Source organism: Ostrinia furnacalis, unplaced genomic scaffold (assembly GCF_004193835.3).
Source record: "Ostrinia furnacalis isolate ACB-3 unplaced genomic scaffold, ASM419383v2 OfSCF7591, whole genome shotgun sequence".
Classification (NCBI taxonomy): Eukaryota; Metazoa; Arthropoda; class Insecta; order Lepidoptera; family Crambidae; genus Ostrinia; species Ostrinia furnacalis.
In genome coordinates, this window is record NW_021137830.1 from 169430 (window position 1) to 190928 (window position 21499).

Below are 21499 nucleotides of genomic sequence, written 5' to 3' on the forward strand. Positions count from 1 at the left end.
GGACCATCAAATTGGGTCGATAGGATGGAACCTGGAATCCTGGATAAAATTAGGAAGCAGCTAGCAATTTTATTAGTGTATAGGCCCGTAATAATAGCTTAGGTACTCAACTAACACTTCGGGACAATGATATGTTGGTGAAGAGAAAAACAAAAGAAACTCTAATTCTCGAGTTTGCATGAAAATCGTCAAGTCTCTGTAAACGCTGGCAGAACTAGTTTTATTAAATAGCCCTTGTTGGGCCAGAGGAAAATATATTTTAATAAAAGAAACTTCAAGATAATGCGGTGGTAACTCAATGCAAAGGATGCGCTGAAACTGCCACGCTAAGTTAATCATCCCCTAAAAACCTTTTTTATCGTAGAGAAAAATGTGATATCGAACTATAGGTAATGTGTAACTGTATGTGTTTACTCCTAACGCGGCTAGTAAATAGTTTCCCATAGTTTTGGGAACCTTGCCTAATATTATAATAGGTATTTAGGTAGGTTTGTATGTGTTATTATAATTATGTGGTGCTCTAAAATGGTCTAATAACACTTCCTTGGGTCGTCAACACAAATTTTGCCATTGTGCATGCTTTTTGTCAGAAATTGTATGGTTTGAAACCATTAATTATGATTCACTGAAGTTGTTTCCTTGTATGAGACTAACACTTACTCAGAGGCTTTATTTATGTTTGTTAAAACAATAATTATTAATAATGACTGAAGGCTCAAAAGTAGTACTCAGAAAGATCGGTGGGAATGTATTAATTAAATTAAAATAATGAAATGCACATGTCAACGTGAAATTGTGAACTCTGTCAGTTTATAATATAACGCGTTAGATTGTAAACTAACAGTGGGTTAGGTTAGGTTAGATTGTAATTTCACTACGTCAGATTATAATCTGACGGAATTCACAATTTTACGGCGACACATACATATCATCATCATACAGAAAAAGAAAATCTCTGTACTATTTTATAAGACATTTTTCTGGTCGCTGGTAGAGGTAAATCTGGTAAAGGTCGCGGGAAGAGCCTGGATGCGGGCAGCGCAGGACCGTGCATTGTGGAAAACCTTGGGGGAGGCCTTTGTCCAGCAGTGGACGTCATTTGGCTGAAACGAACGAAGACATTTTTATAAGACAGATTTTTCTATCAAACCTACTTGAAAAGTTCTATTAAGGTTTTGTTATTATTTAAACATAAAGATTTCGCAACTTAAGATATTGCAAATACCCATCGGAATAATTGAATATGTAAGTATACGACAATGAATATGCATCACCCGAGGTTGCTCTACAATATTATTCAGAAAGCCCTAACTGTCAATCATTTAGAACAACAGCAATAAGCGGGATGACATTAGCTGGGCGTAGTTATAACCTTTAGTATTCGGTGAACGAAAATATCATAGAATTATTATGGACATTCTACGTATGTGGCTCTGGCTGGCACGACTTGGTAGAAAGACTCATTAGTTCAGCCATGTTTTGGGTTCATCGTGTCAAATTCACTGCTGAAGGCAGGTCATGAGGTAGGTACCTAGGTAATAAATAATGCCTACATCTCATATGGTGCTGATGCAAATAATGAAGTTGCAAGTTGTGTAGCTGACACAGCCTAGAACCACAGTATTTAGATGAGCTATACTGTGCTAGAACGATCTGTAATTTAAAACATAATAATAAGGTCTGATAAGTCTACCTACTCAAAGATAGATCGTGTAAGTAAATCTTTGAATTACTACTTGGGTTTTAAGAATTGATCGTGACCGTGTTCGTGAATATGTTTCTATGCTTGATCCGTTCGCAGCTACTGGCAAAAAATGGAGCGTTTTTTGCTTCGTTTTTTTCAAAGATTTGTCCACTGCAATATGAGTGATTTGGTTTTTCTGTTTATTTTCCGGTCCATTTGACTACACGGCTCGGCCTTCGGATGAATTATTGCATGAGCCCTGATGTATGGTGTTGAGGACTGTGTATGAGGATGTGATTCATACAAGTGGCAAATTATAAAATAAAATTAATGAATTATTGTGACTATTTACCATTTTTGTTTTTGAGATGTCGACACCACGGCATTTTATGATCTTGAAGTTTTTCTGATTAATTTTGTTGCGGGCCCAATGACAGTTTAACTTTTCCCCGGGACAAACTTGGCTTTCACTGGTTGGGTTTCTTGCGGTCAAGCTGTAGATCCTGGCTAAACAGGAGTTGCAGCGGTGGGAATAAGAGGTGGGAATAGTCCCTGTAGATAAAGTTATGGATTTCCATGAACCTGCAAAGATATTGCGAAGTAAGTGTAGTCTATTTAGACGTCACTTAGCACAGTTTAGGGCTACGCACTGGGTCAAGGCGAGCTTAGTTCTGCTAAACGTCTATGCGAGGAGAATGAATGAATGAAGGTTTAGCGAACCTTTGTTGATCTTTTGTTACTGTTGTGCTAATTTTAAGTGATATCTGTATTATCATTTACATGAGGAAAAAGTGCCCCAGTCAAGTCAAGTCAAGTCAAAATTTCTTTATTTGTTTAGACTAATAAATAGTTCTTACAAATCGTCATTTTGCTCTTAAGGAGCCTCTACATGTCTCATAATCTTTTTACCCTACCAGCGCTTCGAGACCAACATTTGGCAAGTGCTGAGAAGAAGCGCCGCAACAAACTCAGTCACCACTGTCTGCCGGTTAATATAAATAAATAGAAATAGCAGTAGTAGGTACATTCGATTGAGGAGCAGTTCACTGAATGTACCATGCATTCTTGTATAGTGTATAATGGGTATACAAAATTGCGTGGTATATTAAACAGCGAACCAGCGCCTGTTCACAGACATGACGAGTGAACCAGCCATCGCTTCACTTGACCATATTAGAGGGAATGTAAGTAGTACTTAAGAGCCTATGGTTAATTCTTAATTTTCTCAAAAATATGTGCTCATCACACTGAATTCAAATGTATTCAGTCGAGATTCTAACCTGCTACTTCTTCTATCTTATGGATTACAACAACTGAGGTTGAAACCCTAACAACTTTTATGAATCGTCGTGGGTAAGAATTTGATATTGGTCAATCATACACATTATTAAAGTTCCATAATCTAACAGAACCAACCAAAATTGCAGTGTTTTAATAAAAACTGGAAATAAGCAAGTACCTAGTGATTCTACACCATGTTTTTAAAGGCTAATTTTTAGGAGGGAAAGCAACATAAAAAAAAAAAAACACAACACACACNCAGAGCTACGACGTATGCTCTGGGACAATAACTTAGGCCGTACAACATTTAAATTACACTGTATAAGTAGGGGTAAATGATCTGATATAAATACATCCTCTATTACACTCATCCTTACAATGGTTTTTTCGGCTGACATTGAAACAATACAATGGTCAAGCCATCGTCTGCATCCATGGGCCTCACTGACAAATGTGTAAGTGTCCGACTGCAACCCGAGCCTTTCTAGATCGGCACAAACCCAGCATTGGTCAAGACAAAAGTTGTTAAGTTCTTTAAAGAATAACTCATTAGGATGAGCGTTGAAATCACCCAAGACAAATAGACTCTCAACATCTTCGCTCGCCACTATTGCGCTTACTTCACCCAACACCTCAGTAAAGACCGGCAAATTGTTGAGAGAGTCAGTAGGCATATAAACCGTAAAGACAAGAATGGAGCGATCACCCAATGTAGCCCGGATTGCAGCCAAACGGGTGCTTTTACAATCTAGAATTGTAACCTTATCAAAAATACCCTTTCTCCATAGGATGGCTACTCCCCCATATGGTCTGCCAACCAATAAACCCGCAGAGGTATCTACCGCCGACTTACCGGTGTATTCAAAATTATTATATATAGTTCCCAATATCGGTATATCATGGGGGAGTAACCATGTTTCCTGTAAGGCCACCAAGTCATAAACTTTACACAACTCACGAATGTCATCTAGTGAACGTTTAGCACCCTTACAGTTGAAACTAATTAACTTAAGATCACACTTAGGGTCCATAGACATAAAAATAATTATTTAGAAACTGTACCTAACTTCTCTGATCTTGTTTTGTACATAAAGCGTACAAAACGCCTAAAAGTTATACCGTTAGGCCAAAAGTTATCATCAAGAAATAAGTTTAATTTACTCTTAGATACAAACAACTTATATGCATTGTACTCCTTATTTTTTTTCATATTTATCATTTTTAAAGCCACTATTTCACTTGTTTTGTCCTTAATGTATGTAATAATGTCATCTTCACTTGTGTCCTTACTGACATTCGAAATTAAAAGCGGCACTTTGACATCAGCCGCTCTAAATTTACCATTTGGCTCAGTCACTGCGCAGCCCTTTTGACCTATAAGTTTATAACGTTTCGCCGATTTATTTTTCACTACCTGCCATTCGAAGTAATTAGTGTCCCTTACCAGTGGACCCGAACTCGCACTTGGGATTGACATATTAACTCGCGGCACTCGCGCAGCACGATTTATCGCGCTCATAACGTTTTCACTCACCGATCTCGAACTTGTGGTAGGAGACGCGTTCGCGTCGCCCGCGCAAGTTGCCGATAGGACCGGTTCCGCCGAAACCGCAGTGCCCGTTATAGAGGCCTCAACACGCTCCGCCTCCATCTCCGTCCCGCTCACTCCAACATAGTCGGCGCATCCGGCGGTCGCCCGGCAGCTGCTCTCTTTCACTCCTACCGAAACCGCGGTAGGCGCCGCTGGCGCCTCTTTGTGCTCTGTTTCGTCGGTTGTCATGCAATCGAAAGGGACACACGTATCCCCAGCAATTGTTGTGTATGATAATTGTGCCGCTAACGAGGGCAGTTCGTTAACTTTTTCAACAGCTGATTGCAGCGGGGATCTATATTCCGGTTCATATTGAAGACCGATAGGACCGCTATCTAACACAAAACTACTTTGCAAGCAGGCACCTCTTCTTTTATTTACCTTAGTACCCATCGAGAAATTATCAATTATAGATGTGTGTTTCNCAGACAGACAAAAATTTTACTGATTGCATTTTTGGTATCAGTATCAATCACTAATCACCCCCTGATAGTTATTTTGAAAATATATTTCCTGTACAGAATTGACCTCTCTACAGATTTATTATAAGTATCTATAGATTAAACTGACAATATAATTGGTCAGTAAGTTTAAACTTAAACGTTTACTTTGTAAGTATGTACTTTATTATTGTCATATTTTGCCCTAGGGAAAGGCAATAAGTTATCACGAAGGAAGGACTCTTCTAACAAGTGAGGGGCGGTCCGCTGTCAGTTCTAAGCCTACCCAAAATCCCCTTGGTGACTCTATCACCTTATTCCGATAGGTAGGACTGCTGTGCGAAGATAACGAGTAGACTCAAGAGTAAGCCCAGCTGTGGGAACCCCAAAGGACTATGTAAAGTCACTTGATGCAAAATCATTACGGGATTGCTTACCTAATCTTTATTATGGGTTTACTGTCACTCTATACGTCACACACGGATCCGTAGAAATTGTAATTACTTTTAATAAGTACCATTATTAAAAAACATAACCCTCCTTCTGGCGCAGTCGGGTAAAAATACAGAAATTCAATGAAATCATCATACTTAATTAAGATAACCCAGCGAGACTAATCAACCACGAGGGGTCTCCAACCCAAATCATTGTCATTTTTACGAATGTTTTAAAAATAAATATGTATTAATTGTGTATTCTGACGTCACTAATCGTGTGATTATACATTGAATCGATTCGCTAGCTAATCTAGTGAATGCAAACCAGACAGCGTGACTCAATATGCGACATTGAAACCTCGGAGTCGCAAAAAACTATTAATCTTAAGCTTTTAGCCAATGAAATAAGACTTGAAATGGAACAAGATGACCTTTTGAGACCTCTGTACATCTGTTATTGTAATTAATTCTATTAGGTCTTCTGCTCTGCCTTTTATTCGTGATATCATCTCTGTATTTATAAAAATGAGTAAAAAATTTCCACACATTCGTAGGAGATATTCACATTGAAAAAAAAAAAATTCTTTTAAATATTCATCGGCCGTTTGGTGTAGTGGTTCGAAACGGACTACTATTCCGGAGGTTGCGGGTTCGATTCCCGCACTACAAATATTTGTGTGCATGAACATATTTGTTTGTATTGGACTGGGTGTTTTCTGTGTATAATGTGTATGTATTTACAAAAAAAAAGTATTTAAGTATGTTTATATCCGTTGTCTAGTACCCATGGTACAAGCTTTGCTTAGTTTGGGACTAGAAGCGCAGTGTAAAAATGTCCAAGGATATTTAATTTATTAAATCTGTGCAACCTTTTTTTCTCTTTATTTTCTGTAAAAAGTCAAAACTGTAACTGGCCAGTAAAAAGCGAGGCGTTCAGCCGTGACTTTAAAAAGTAATATAAAACACTGGCAGTCACCATAACGGCGCGTTCCAATTTTGAAAAGTTAAAAAACAGGCAACGAAAATGCAACTCGAAAATGGCTATGCTAGGGCTGGGACCGCCTGGATTTTCCCTGTAGTCTGGAGTACCTACCTATTTGGCTGGACTCCAAAGTGTTATTAAAATGAGAAACCAATACTCTTTGCATTCTAAGAATGGTTTCTTTTCTAAGACTTAAGGCCTCATTTACATTTTAGTTATCCTGATGCCCGTTTTCACCATCAATCCCTAATTCTTAAGTGACCTCTATGGTAATACATAACAGGAATTTTGTTTTCATAGGGGTCACTTTAAGATGATGGTGAAAACGGGCATTAGACTTCTAGGTCTATTTTAGTGGATTTATTTTTTGCAAATAAACGGAAAATTTATCGATTGAAGAAGCAGTTTAAGGAAATTGCTGAGACATGAGTTTTAATTAACTTTATATGAGACTAATTTGTACGCCACTTATAGGCCAAACATTGAGTTCTACTCATTATGTACCACCTGAATTCCACATGTTCACTTATGTTTTTACAAAAAAATGATTTTATTTGAATAAAAAAATACGACCATTTTCGTCCACTTGGTCTTCGTTACTAATTTTGTACAAATAATTTTCTATAGAACTCACTGCTCCTAGTCTATGGTGATTAGTCAGGCTTACCATAAACAATTTGCCCTTGCAAAAGAACATTAATTAACTGCGAGCGAAAAGGGTTGTTAGAATTCGTGGAACGTAAGCTGCATGCGGTCACCGTTATTTACGGTTATGGCGGACGACCTCTGCATGAAACTACATGGCACAAAATTGAACTCGAGCGGACGTGTTTATATTGCTAGTGAATAAATTTTAAAGTTAATATACTTAAAGCAGTGAGAAATCACTCAAATGGGTACGAAATGTGGTGGGTGCGATGCCGCAATATTTGATATATTATTTATGGAGTGTTCTCAAGAACCATGTAAGAAAATGTATCACCTGAAGTGTATCGCCGTGACAGCGGAGAAATTCGCAAGTTTCACTCAGGAATACAAGGATGCATGGGTATGTCCAGAATGCATGTGCGCTGTTCCAAAGCGGGATAACACTAATACACCGGTACGTGGAAGCACCATTATGAACAAAACATTTACACCAACTTGCTTCATCAACACTGAAAGAGGTGGTCGTCTCAATCCAAATGAGTTGTCCATCCTTGATACCGAGAGCAAAATATTAGAAGAGCTACGCGAGTTTCGCTCGGAAATGAAGGCACGTATGAACGAACAGGCGACGGAATATGAACTGCTTAAAAATAGATTTCTTAAAACCGAAACTCAACTACAAGAGTTAAGAACTATAATGACGGTAGTTCAAGAAAAGGCGCAAAAGGTCGATCTACTAGAAACTAAAATCATGGCCCTGACAGAAAAAAATAAGCAACTGGAAGAGATGTTGAAGTCAAAAACTGAAAAAGAGGAGATAATAACTGCACCAGTTCAACAAAAACAGCCTCTAACAGTTTCGTTTGCGAGGGTAGTTGCACAAAATCAAGTTACGAGTGGGGCCACGAAACCAGCGAGCTTACCGACTAAGGCGGAGATGCAAGCAAAGGAAAATACAAGTAGCATCAAAAAATGTAACGTGGAAGACACTGTCCAAAATAATAGAACTGTAGATGCACAAGATTGGACGGTTGTACAGAGGAAAAAAAGTAGGTATCCTAATAGTGAAGTCAAAAAAGGCGGAAGTACACACCTAGTCGATATACAAGGAACCGAACGAAAGAAGTACTTACACGTATGGCGTCTCCAAGCAGAAACCTCAACAGAAAAACTAGAAAAATATGTTCAAAATATCTGTGGCAAGGACGTCCCTATCAAAGTAGACAGAATTAAACATAAGACGGAAAGAGACTACGCGTCCTTTATTATAGGAGTCCCGGAGAGCAAATACAGTGAGTTATGTAAACCAGAGAACTGGCCTGTGAATATCGAGTTTTGTGAATGGGTGTGGTTTCGGAAATCAGTCGGGAAATCAAAAAATCCCGACTAAACAAGTTGAGATATACTATCAAAACGTCAGAGGACTCCGAACAAAATTGGATGATTTTTATGCAGGTGTATCAGCGTCAAATGCTGATTTATTCGCCGTCACAGAAACTGGCTGCAATAAATCAATCCATGATGCAGAAATAGTACCATCGGGATATAACATCATTCGCTGTGACCGGGACGACGGGCGGAAGCAGGGCGGCGCGTTTCTCGTGGCCACACCGCGTTTCGAGCTGCGTCAAGTGCCGATACCGAGTAACATAAACATTGACGAGCATGCGTTTGAACTAGCTTGCGCCGCTGTCTATCGGAACAGATTTTTATTTTTGTTATGTGTGGTTTATATTCCACCAAATAGTAGTGACAGTGAATACATGTTATTGTTTAGTATTATTGAACGGTTTTGTAACCATTATAGTGAGATAGTAGTAATAGGTGATTTCAATTTGCATTCTTGTTCGTCGTATGTAATTAATTATTATGAATATTTTCAAACTTATTGTTCATTCACTCAGAGTAACAGAATAGGTAATTGCAATAATCGTTGTTTGGATTTAGTGCTGAGCACGTTCGAGGAGGGAGTGGGGGTGAGCGTGAGCGAGTCGGCGGCGCCGCTCGTGCCTGTGGACGCGCACCACCCGCCGCTCGAGGTGGCGGTGCGGCTGCGCGCGCGCCGCGCCACCGGCCCGCGCGCAGCCGTACCGCCGGCGGCGTCGCCCGCGCCCTCTGGCGGCTGCCGTGAGCATAACGTGCAACAGTGGAATTTTAACAAAGCCAACTTTGCGTTGTTATATTCCTCACTAGCGACCGTAGATTGGATGCCACTGTATAATTTAGAATTGGAGGACGGCTTAGTGTTTTTTTATGACACTATTAATTCAGTTATTGACGAATGTGTTCCTAGAAAAAAGCCTATTCAGACTAATCATAACAATATCTATCCTGTATGGTATACGGCTGAGATAATTAGTGACTTGAAGCATAAAACTGTTCTTCATAAACGGTATAAAAGGAGTAGGATGAAAATAGATTATGACGCGTTCGCTCAACTAAGAACCAGGGTAAAACAAAAGATTAAATCGGCTCGCACGCAATATGAAATATTAGTGCAACATAACCTGCGAGACGATCCAAAATCTTTTTGGAACTACGTCAAATCCAAAAGAGGTAATACTGGCACAAAAACGATCTTGAACAACGGTGAGATACTCTCGGGCCAACAGATTGCGGATGAGTTTGCTAGGTATTTTCACGCGGTGTATAGTACGGAGCGCGCGGAACTGAATGTGAGCGCAGCGGTGGAGGCGGCTGGCGGCGCCAACGCCGCAGCGCGCGTGGAGCTGGGCCGGCTGCGGCCGGAGGACGTGCGCCGCGCGCTGCAGCGCCTGCAGCCCAAGCGGTCCGCGGGCCCGGATGGCATACCACCGTACATATTCAAGGATTGTGGATTGGTACTGGTGGAGCCGCTGTTTTACATTTTCAATAAATGTTTCGAAGGGTCGATCTTTCCGGACAGATGGAAAACAACTAGGGTCGTTCCGGTGCCCAAGGGGGGATCTGGAATGAGAGTGGACGAGTATAGGCCGGTCGCAGTGCTATCGACGCCAGCTAAAATACTCGAATCTATAGTACATAAGACTATATTTACGCAAGGCTAGTGGTATCCAAAATCAGAATATTGAGAAGAAATATTAATTTGTGAAAAAACAGCAAACGGCAACGTTACACTTCTAATTACTTATTGTAAAGAAAACGTAATAACTTTTAAACTAAGCGGTATATCGTGATAAAATAAAAACAGTAATAATGCTAAATAACAGGCGATACTAAAAAAATACATAAAATACACAAAAAAGGCCAACAAATAATAAAATACGAAACTTTTTGAAAAAAATCTGCTTTTAAATTCATGTTTTTTTGGTTATTTGATAAATTTCTCCAAAAAATGCCCCTATAAACGGTGGTTTTTATTACTTTGTATTATTCTCTATCGTATTACCTTCGTAAAACCAAAAATCGCATGTCTCTATCCCTATCACAACGTTTGCAATGATCGATCGACCTCTTTTTTGTCGATAAAAATAGGTCTAGTTTCATCTATTTTCATATGTACACTTTAACGTGACTCACACTGTATAGTAGACTCATTAACATTTATGTAGCATTCAAGTTTTTCCGCAGTGCGTATTCTTAATTTTGTCTTAGGTTTGTTTTTAACATGACTTGACTTTTGTCATTTTATTTTTGTCATGCTTTTGTCCACGCTTCAATCAATTGACGGTTATTTTTATTCATACTCGTACATTATGTCATCATGTCAAAATCATGGTCATACATTTTTGTTTCACTTACTTTCTTGTACCTAATTATGATTAGGAACCAAATTTCGACTTTTACTAAAATAGTATTCACAGCTTAGTAAGGCATTAGATTACACAATACTAATTCCCGCACTATAGTTCTATCCCATTTTGAGCTTTGTCCCCTCGGAATAAGGAGTAAAAGCTTACCTATGGAACCTTCTCGTAATTTTACCTTCGGATCCAACAGTTCGGAAACCAGTTCTATTCGGTCCAGGGATCTTTTTGTCCGGTTGGCTTATTTGGAGCGTTTAACGATCTTTACAAAGTTACGGCTGTTGCTGGCTTTGAATGTAATTAATTAAGTAATAGAGAAAGTAGATCTTTAATTTAGTAATGAATATTCTAGATTCTACACGTGTGATGAGTGTATTGATGAATTTGAAACTTAGACAAAAGTCTTTCTTTATACAATAAGTTCAACTTTACATAGCGTCTCGGTCTTGTTTGTCCTTTGTTCTTAATTTGTAGTGAATATTATATCAATAAATTAAATAAGTATTTTATGAAAAGTCAAACGGGCCCATGGGTTATTTTATGCTTTCCATAAAAAAAAATATGAAGAAATTAGCAATTCATGACCGTTTTTTCATGTTTGGAATTTCTAAACAGCCCTTTTTTCACACTAAATACATACTTTTTTATGTTGAAGGTAATACGTGCAAATTCTCCACAAAATTTTACTATTACTTACTACTGTAATGGCTACTGTATCAATCCTAATCGTTCTGTTATCAACATCTACTCAGCCCAACCAAGCATCAAACGCTGCCACGTCTCGGCGATCATAAATCAAATCAAATTCAATCAACACCAATAGGAAGCCATTGAAACGTGGTATTAAAGCCGCAGTCACAACATCGTGGCCGTTTGAAAACACGCTTTTGTAAGATATTAGTGTTTGTAAACCAACTTTGTTTGCCTTTTTGGTGTTTGCACGTGGAACCTTATTCTGTGTTTTAGTAATAAGTAACAAAAATAATCACGCCGCAATAATGCTATGCTATCACGAGCACTCCTAACATCTACTATATCTATAAAAGCGAAAGGTCACTGATTGACTGACTCACTCATCACGAAATCTCAGAAACTACAAGTGCTAGGAGTCTCAAATTTTGCGTGGGGGTTCCTTTTAGAAGGTAGGTGTTCACTAAGACCGGATTTTACGAAAGTACGAAGTCGCGGGCGGCCGCTAGTCTCCATATAACTACCAACCGTGTTTTTACGGAAATAAAGATTCTGATCGGGCTGGAAGACGTAGCGTGGGCAGGCCTCCTACTAGGTGGACCGACGATCTGGTAAAGGTCGCGGGAAGAGCCTGGATGCGGGCAGCGCAGGACCGTTCATTGTGGAAAACCTTGGGGGAGGCCTTTGTCCAGCAGTGGACGTCATTTGGCTGAAAAGAAGAAGAAGAAGAAGAAAGATTCTGATGGTGGACCGACGATCTGCTGAAGGTCGCGGGAAGAACCTGGATGCAGGCAGCGCAGGACCGGTCGTTATGGAAATCCTTGGGGGAAGCCTTTGTCCAGCAGTGGACACTGGATGTCAGCGTCATTTGGCTGAAACGAACGGGTTGTTCGTCATCTCGCACCTGTCAAACTCGCTAGCAGGTGCGAGGTGGGAAATTCTGATTTTACCTATTATTTTGTTCGTCAACTCGCACCTTTTCAAAAGTACAGTCAAATAAAAACTAATTGAATCTAAAAACTTTCAGTGTGTCGGGCATGTAGTGATCAAACTTTAAGGGATTCTTTGACGCAGTGCATTTTCGCATGTTAACCGCGCATGGAACCGCTGGGAAGGGGTATCCTTGTTCAACAATAACGTCGAAACTAAAATACGTATGCCCGTTTTCACCATCAATCCCTAAATTTTAAGTGACCCCTTTGTAATCAAAATTCTTGTTAAGTGTCACCATAGGGGTCACTTAAAAATTAGGGATTGATGGTGAAAACGGACAGTAGACTAATAAATTTACATTCACGAACGATAGATTCTGATTCTGGTTAATATAGGTATATGATTAACAAAGGCAGAGGTCGAAATAATCCTTTTAATTCAGAAAATTTGAACACAAAGCAGTAAAATAGTTCCTTTTCATAAAATATAACTATTAAAAAAGGTTCAGATTCTTATTACGCTTACAGAGGCAATTACAGCAATACTAAGTAAAATAATGTTATTTTTCAACGTAGGCTGTTCTGACTTAAAGCATACTTATTCTAATGGAAATTTTATTGAAATTAAATCCTAAAATTGTTTGGCATTCCCAAATACGGCTATCCTTTAATATCCAGCGTAGTTCAAACGCTAAAGATTCCTTATGATTTAAATTAGTTTATCTTTCAAATGATCCAAACCATTTACAAAATGGTTTCACTACAAAGTTCCATCTACAAATTGATTTTAGTCGGAACTCACTTAATTCGAGAGAATTTGGGGAGAGCCAAATTATAAAACACGAGTTTAATTCTAAAGGTTAAAAGGTATTTTTCTACGGAATTACGTAGATAGAAAGAAAGATAGCTATCTAGAATAAATGCTCAAAGCAAATTGAAAATTTTACATCGTTTCTATTACCACTCCCGTTAAGTCTCTAGCCATTTTAATAAATACCTCTAGTGATGATAACCTGCTTGATACTGAGTCAATAATCATAAATTCATATTCCAATACTAACATAAAAATATTAGCCCATTATCAGAGAGCGGTTAAAGTGAAATCAAACGCTGTATCGCAAATGCAATCTAGGCTTGACCATAAAAATGGTAAAACGCCGGTGGGCTTTGCCGGTTTTGCCGCTGTTTTTACTTAGTAAGCAAAAGACTTCTCAAGGCATGTCAGGCAGGATCTTTAAGCAAGAAAATTCTAAGAAAAAAGTTTTTATGTGCTTTTAATTTAATGCAAATGATAAAGACACCATAGTAGTCCATATCATGTGGCACTTGTCCCATTATTGTATCAACAGATTTCTTTAGTAGAATATTTTTTTATGTATCTAACCTTCCACCTTTTTTTTTTACCCAGGAAAATGGCCTATCCATACCTACCGCCGGGGGCCGCGACCTCTTTAATCCTCTTTTCTACTCATTTACTAAGAAGTAAGAAGACAGGACTGAAAAATTGGCCCACAAAGTAAAAAACACTTGATTTCTATTCCGTGCATCTATCTGATTATTTTCCCAAATGAAGGAACGACGGTTTGTGTCCAAGCGATCTGCTACCTCAGCAAAGTACCAAAAACATGGATATTACTTTTTTCACTGGACGCAAATTCTAGGTAGGCATAAACCCTACCTTTTGCGCCCTTATCGTGATCGAAAGGTCGCATGTATAATGCATGCGCGATCTCCGAATCAATCCCAGGATATGTGGAGTAATGCGGAAACAAAACAACCTACATAATCGGACGAACTTTGTCCTTTTTGAAGTGGGATTGGAGAGACAGTGGTTATTTTATATTCGGAAGAATAAATCGGAATAAATAATAGGATGGGACATTTTAATTTTCGTGCCACTTCTTAGTAGTATCAACAAATCATCGGAATGCAGTATACAAGTTGGTGGTGGCCATTTTTACTCGGGGCTTGCCATTTTGTGACGTAGGTTGACTTAACCTTCACTGGTTGGGTTTAGTTATAAATCCTGGCTACACAGGAGTTGCAGCAATGCAGCGATGGGAACGAGAGGTGTAAATAGTCCCGTTTTTATGTAGATAGGTGAGATTTCCAATAGTAATTCTAAATCGTATTTATTTTACTCCGATTCACGTTTAATCCGCAAATACAATGCAAATCGTTATCTCGGTGCACGACGGCGGATTACAAAAATGGGGTGGTACCAGAGTAAATACAAATGAGTAGGTCATCTTCATAGAAACGCTCGAACGCGGTTTGTAAGTGAGCGCGCCAATACGTATGCGGCGCGCACGCACACACTGACAAAATTTTGCGTGGATTAGCGGTGAGGTGCGCTGAATTTTGTCGGTGTGTGCGTGCGCTCCGCATACGTATTGGCGCGCGCTTATATACAAACTGCGCTCGGTGCGTTTCTATAAAGATGACCTACTTATTTGTATTTACTCTGGTACCACCCCATTTTTGTAATCCGCCGTCGTGCACCCATCAAAAATATATCACCCCAATGCGATGGTATCTTGCTTTGGCAGAGCAGCAAATTTGGTCTAATCCAAGGGCGTAATGCCAACTTTTATAGCGACTGAGATCTTATCGATTCGTTAATTTGTCTCATGTGGAGAAACCCTATACAGTCGGTGAGATGTCTGAATGGGGAAATATCTCCCTGAAAGTTCCAAGAATAACTCAATATTTTAGGGAAATGGTACTTCTGAAACTATACTGTTAAGATAAGTTTAAATATTTGAATGTCTTTCAACATAAACGGGTCAAACCCCATCCAAAATAATGTGAAATATTTTTCTGTTGTTCGGCGTTAGACCGTTCATTGTGGAAATCCTTGGGGAGGCCTTTGTCCAGCAGTGGACGTCATTTGACTGGTACGAACGAAAACTTATTTTTCTGTAAGTTTATTTATTTGTTCCCAATTTGAAAATTTACGAAATTCTCTCGTGAAGAACAGATAAGTAATTAAGTCAATAATCTAAAGCGTTACTGGTGACTCCTTACCTTAATTATCCAATATAACTAATATAACTATGTATATACTTTTAATTAAACAGCGGCCAAATTGTGCGTTGAGTTGCTCAACGCACAATTTGGCCCCACGGATCTCCCTGCTATAGCGATTGCTTTAAGGCTTATATTATTATTATCGGTATCAACCGAAGTGATGCAGCGATTAGCGCGCGCGCCCGAGCGCGTATGCGTTGATAGCGTAATGCGGATGTAGGGCTGCGAGTTATAGTAATTGATACTGAGAATGGAGTGCTAAAAAGAAGCAGTAGACTTGAGTTGATAACCCTATAAAATACTTAACAAGAAATACCACAAAACTGTAAGTTTCTGTGTTTTTACGATTTTCCGACAGTCGCGTAGTCGTGCGTAGCTTTGAAGTTAATTATAGAAAAAAAGTTTAAAATTCTAAGAAGTTCGCAGTTTTAGGTCACGAATCTAAATACGCATCTTCTGTGCTTTTGCTCATCACAGATCACATTTACATTATCCGGATAATATTGTAATATGATAAATGAAATTAAAATTATCATACATAACATAACAGAAAAGAAGACATACAAAAAAATATTTTCGGTAGAGCATTTCATTAGTCATGCACTTTGCCGCTGACTATCCGTCGAGAGTTAAATAAAGAACAAACAAAACTCAAACACTACATACATATTTAAAGAGGCTGTTTAAGTGGACACTACACTTAATGTAGGCTTATTAAATACTTCGTAATTCATAGTGCCCATTATCAATGCTTCAAGCAAAGAATAAAAGACATTAAACACTCAACTCTACATCTTCATTTGTGCAAACATTTTGACCAAACATAACCACAATATGCTTGCCAACTTTTTTTGGCTTATTGGTTGAGACAATCCTGCCCCGTTCGATACACTGCAGCAATCGAACGTCCTTGTAGCCCATACATTGCGGTTTCTGTCCGATAAGACAGACATGGAAGCGGCCGAAAACATTAATGTACTTCCTTACACAGAAATTGTTGCATCGTCTTTCCGCGTCGCGTGTTTTCACTAGCAAACCGTGTTAGTGTTGTCGGAAACTGACTATCGATACTATAATAATATGGTCAAAGCTAGTAGTATGTAGTTGATAGTAAAATTTTACGCAGCTTCTTAGTCATCGTTTGCAGAATATAACATGTTGGCATGGTGGTAATATTATGGTCTATCTACATAATATCGGTTATGGTTTCTCCCTGCTAAGAGCAATAAAATTTTTGGCGTGAGGAGCTTTTTTAACCTAAAGTTTTATTTGATTTTGGCGCTAACAGTGTAGAATGTTCATATTATGTATAAATTTTACGATTGTGTTAATTTGTTATCAATTCATGTACTTTGTTTCGCTTTTGTTTGGTGTGATAAAAAGGTGCTGCAATTTTTAACCGACTTCATATTCATATTTAATTATATTCTATTTAAATTCAGAACACAAACTACAAACATCGATGTTTTTATCGTCAGGTAAACTGTATTGTTTTCATATTACTACTAAGGGTGAGTTGCACTACCTAACTTTGATGATAACCGGTGTATTTTGTATGGAGTTTGACAGATTTTTAACGTTTGTCAAAGTTAAAGTAATATGGTGCAACCCAGCCTAAGTATCGATACGTTGGATTATTCGAAGCCTCCCCATCACTAGTTCTACCGGCGATCCTTATGCAAATGTTAGTGCCTCGAATAATAATTATTTGCCCACTTTTATTGCCTCCTGACCCACAGATAGTTCGCGACTGTAAGCCTTGCATGTAAGCGAGTTAACTGCCGTCCAAATGGTGCGTTTGCCATGGAAATGCATTCTTGTGGAATGCGATTGGTATAAATAGATCGTAAACGGCTGCTGTGATTGTTGGATTATACTTTTTTACTATTTTTACAAGCATCTGACGTCTCCTAATGTCCATCTGTGGGTAATTGAATGTTCCAAGTGTGAATTTTCAACTTCGATTATGCTTGATATTATTGGTGACCATAGTTATTATCAAGAGGGGCAAAAATTGGCATAAAAACTATCCTATAATATTTTTCCCTGGGACTAATAGAGAGAGAGAGAGAGAGAGAGAGAGAGAGAGAGAGAGAGAGAGAGAGAGAGAGAGAGTTACTTTCGCATTTGATATTAATATTACTAGGGAAACATTACGGGTGTCAACTGCAAGTCATAAAATTAATAGTTTACACTATCGTTCGTTCGTTCGTTTCAGCCGAATGACGTCCACTGCTGGACAAAGGCCTCCTCCAAGGTTTTCCAAAATGAACGGTCCTGCGCTGCCCGGCGCTCGCATCCATGCTCTCCCCGCGACCTTCAACAGATCGTCGGTCTACCTAGTACGAGGCCTGCCCACGCTTCGTCTTCCAGTCCGTGGTCGCCACTCGAGAACTTTCCACAATCATAAAATTAATCTGGACGACTTTGAACGCGAAAAGCTTCAAGAAAATTTTGTTCTAGAATAATTTATTTCACTTAACTTTTATTTAAAAAAGTAACGTTAAAAAATTACAAACGTTCATAATCAGTTCCTTACAGCTTAGGCACCTACTTTTTTACTAAGCTGCCAGTTAAGTGAAATCTTTGTTTCTATTAATTCCAATTACACATTAAAAGGCTAAATGGAACCGTTTGCTAAATTCGCTGTAGCGTAAAAGCCTACCTTTGATGGAAATTACTTGTCAACAACAGAAAAGTGGATTTTGTAAATTGGCCGTTCAAGTTCCCATTCTCAGTATTTATCGAGTAAATAATGTTATTTTCTGTGCAAATTCATAAAACAGAAGAAAGCGTAAGGCGGCACGCACACGTGGATTCTGAGATATGAAGATTACGTCATCACTGCTTTGTGAGACAGTGCCACAGTATTTAAGATTGTCATAAAAGTCAATAAAATCGTTTTTCTTACTACGAAAATTATCATGATCAATGATCGTTGATCATCATTAAATTTGTTCATTATCATTGTTCGTTAGTGTATAAAACTCTTAACTTTATTACTATGAACAAAATTTCTTAGGCTATTGTAGCGGTAANAAAATAAATACATTGTAATTTTGTTATAGTAATCTGGTTATAAAAACTAACCCGTAACTGTTTCAACCTCTTGAACCTCACTTGTGTATAAAGCATTTTTAAGAAATAAAAATACACGTTATGGAACAAAAAATAAGTCATCATCATCATTTCAGCCATAGGACGTCCACTACTGAACATAGGCCTCCCCCAAGAAGAATAAGTAATTTTTTAATACTGCTTTTTTCATATAAAACATGTACAAAATTTTCATGCAAAAACAATGTATTCTCTATGTACAGTTATCAGACTACGTTTTGTTGCAAAATAGCAATGACATAAGATGCCACAATGTTTATATTAGTAGCTTGATGTTCTATCGTCTATACATTGTTAATTATGAAAAATCTAAAACGTTAAAATAGCGGTATCGTTATAGCCAATGAGCTGCAGTCATAGTGACATTAACGTATTGTCAATGTCACGCTAGCATCAAACGTCAGAATAGAGGGACGCGCGGAGATGACTCCGCGCGCTTTTGTGCTAAGTGATTAATTGTATCTAAAATAAGGCAATATAATGTGAAAGTTAAGTATCCAGTGTTTTATTTATGAGAATAGATCGACCGGCCTCTAATAACATAAAATTAATAAAATTATCGTTAGATTTCATAGCACTTGTACTGTACAGTTTCAATAACACAGATTCTAACCAGCTACCAGTAATCCCCACTACTGTCATTGCCAGAGCGTCCCTCAGTTGGCAGCCCTGGCAACGAATCGGAAAAGCCATTTGCCCCGGGTTGCAAGTGAAGGCTGACCCACTTCGCCCTCTTTCCCCACAATGCAATCTTGTTAGCCCCGGCAAAGACATCGCATCGATGCAGCCTTCGAGTGGAAGGAGTTTTTAATGTAGATCCACTTTTGTTGTCTGTGATGTTTTTTTTAAATAAAATCGACACTGGCTGTTTGTAATCCGCACGAAGCCGTAATCAAAAGAAAAAAATGATGACTTGAGTTTTAAATTATTTGATTTCGAGTAAATGAGTTTTACTGTGTATGGAAAAAAGTTGAGGCTTGTCGTAGTTGCATTTGTGTTGAAACATTGCAAATAATAAGCATGCTTATTTCGAGTTTGTTTGAGCACTCTTGTTTTATGCATGCTAATAAATAAGCATGACATTTTATGAACATATAATACCTTTAAAATGTTTTCTACAGAAGACGTGCTCAGGAATTAATTTAAGTTGTATTCCTTTGACAGAAAGGACAGTATTACACAATTTATTGCAATGCTTTGCTAATATTTATAGTCATGAATTTATGACGTAATCTTAGATTTATTAGAATATCAATATAGGTCTAAAAGCATTGATAAAAGTTAGAGCCAGAGAATTAACCGACTTCTTCACATTACACTTTCATGGCGCAAAGTGCTAGTCGATAATTTACGCATACCCTATCTGAGCATCTGTGCAAATGATAGCAAATTGGAATGACGTCATAAATTCGATGTTGATTAGCAAGTGTTCGCACAGAGTTACATTCGCATGATGAATCGCGAAGAGCGTTGATGCGCGGACGCTGTAGCGGGAAGATAGGGTTGCCATTATTTCAACAATTGAACCCCGTAATTACTTTATGATCGACTAGCGGCTGCCCGCGACTTCGTACGCGTGGACCCCGTTTTACCCCCATGGGTAAAGTTTCGTAAAATCCTTTCTCAGCCATCCCTACGTCATCATAACATCTACCTGCATGCCAAATTTAAGCCCAATGCGTCCAGTGGTTTGTGCTGTGCGTTGATAGATCACTATGTCAGTCTGTCAGTCACCTTTGAGTTATATTTATTTAGATTTTATAGTGTCCAGACGAGATGTAGAGTCATCTAGCTGGTGTATCTGACTAACATTATTTCGCACTTATCTCTAAGGCTTTTGAGAAAAACACCTGGAAAATTCTTCTTCTTAGTGGGACACTCTTGTCAGAGTGGTCGTGGTTGCACTGACGAGGTACATGGTGGGGTGATGTCATCTCCGAGGGTAACCTGGAAAATAGTAACTTTTTAAAATAGAAAATAGAAAAATTTCATCATTTAAAACTAACATGACAGTTTTTAATTTAAAAACATATTTTTACATTAAATCAGCTATTGATGATTATCAATCTCTTAATTACATAACTATTTATTTATTTACCCAACGTTGAAGTGTAACGGTTAAAAAGTTAATAAAATCATGATGTGTCCGCGTTATTTAAAAAATCCGTTTTTTATTCAACATTGCCACTGCGCATTTTATTAGGCATTGCAGTGGTCAGTTAATTCGCGGCACAGTTATTATAACGAGCTAGGTTAATTACTACTATTAACTCGTTTAAATTCTCCCCCGGGCTGTTGGAAATAATTCGTTTATGTATTCATATTTTGGCCTTCGACGATTGTGACTTTACCTAAAACTTGTTTAAGTGACGATGTTTTTAATAATTTTTATTGCTGGCAATATTACAGACGACAGCATATCAGGGGGCGTAGTGTAAGTTTACATCAAAGTCGTCACTAGCGACTAGCGAGCGCGTTAAAAAATATAATAAAGATTTTAGTTATTGAAAGTTTCCGTAAGGGGCGCTGTACAATTCGTCATAACTTTTTTTCGCAGTCGACGTCGAATTCATTTGACGTAAACTTACACTACGCCCCCAGATTATAAATTTTTGTTGAAAAATAGCACTTAAGTATCGCAAACTACATAAGATGCAACAATATTCTACTAATGACTTATGAAAATACTATAATACTAGCTGACCCGACGAACTGCCTATGTTCATCAGAAATAATGTGGTATCTTATAGTGAAAGAATTTTTAAAAGTTTCGGAGTCTATTCAATTAAATAAACAATCTTTCCTCTTTATAATATTGGTGTAGATGTAGGTTTACAATGCATTTGGTTGTATTTTATTTCATAAATATCTTGAAAATTATAAATAACTTGAAAAAATCTAACTGCCTAAGGCGGGAATTG

At 38.2% G+C, this 21499-nt stretch overlaps 1 protein-coding gene across 1 annotated transcript; it reads right to left on the reverse strand.

The window, feature by feature from the left end:
• Positions 1 to 3233: 3233 nt before the first annotated feature.
• LOC114365466 (uncharacterized) lies at positions 3234 to 4974 on the reverse strand. Its single transcript, XM_028322049.1, has one exon. It carries the CDS (start codon positions 4947 to 4949, stop codon positions 4011 to 4013), a length of 939 nt encoding a protein of 312 aa, XP_028177850.1. The 5' UTR covers positions 4950 to 4974; the 3' UTR covers positions 3234 to 4010.
• Positions 4975 to 21499: the final 16525 nt, after the last annotated feature.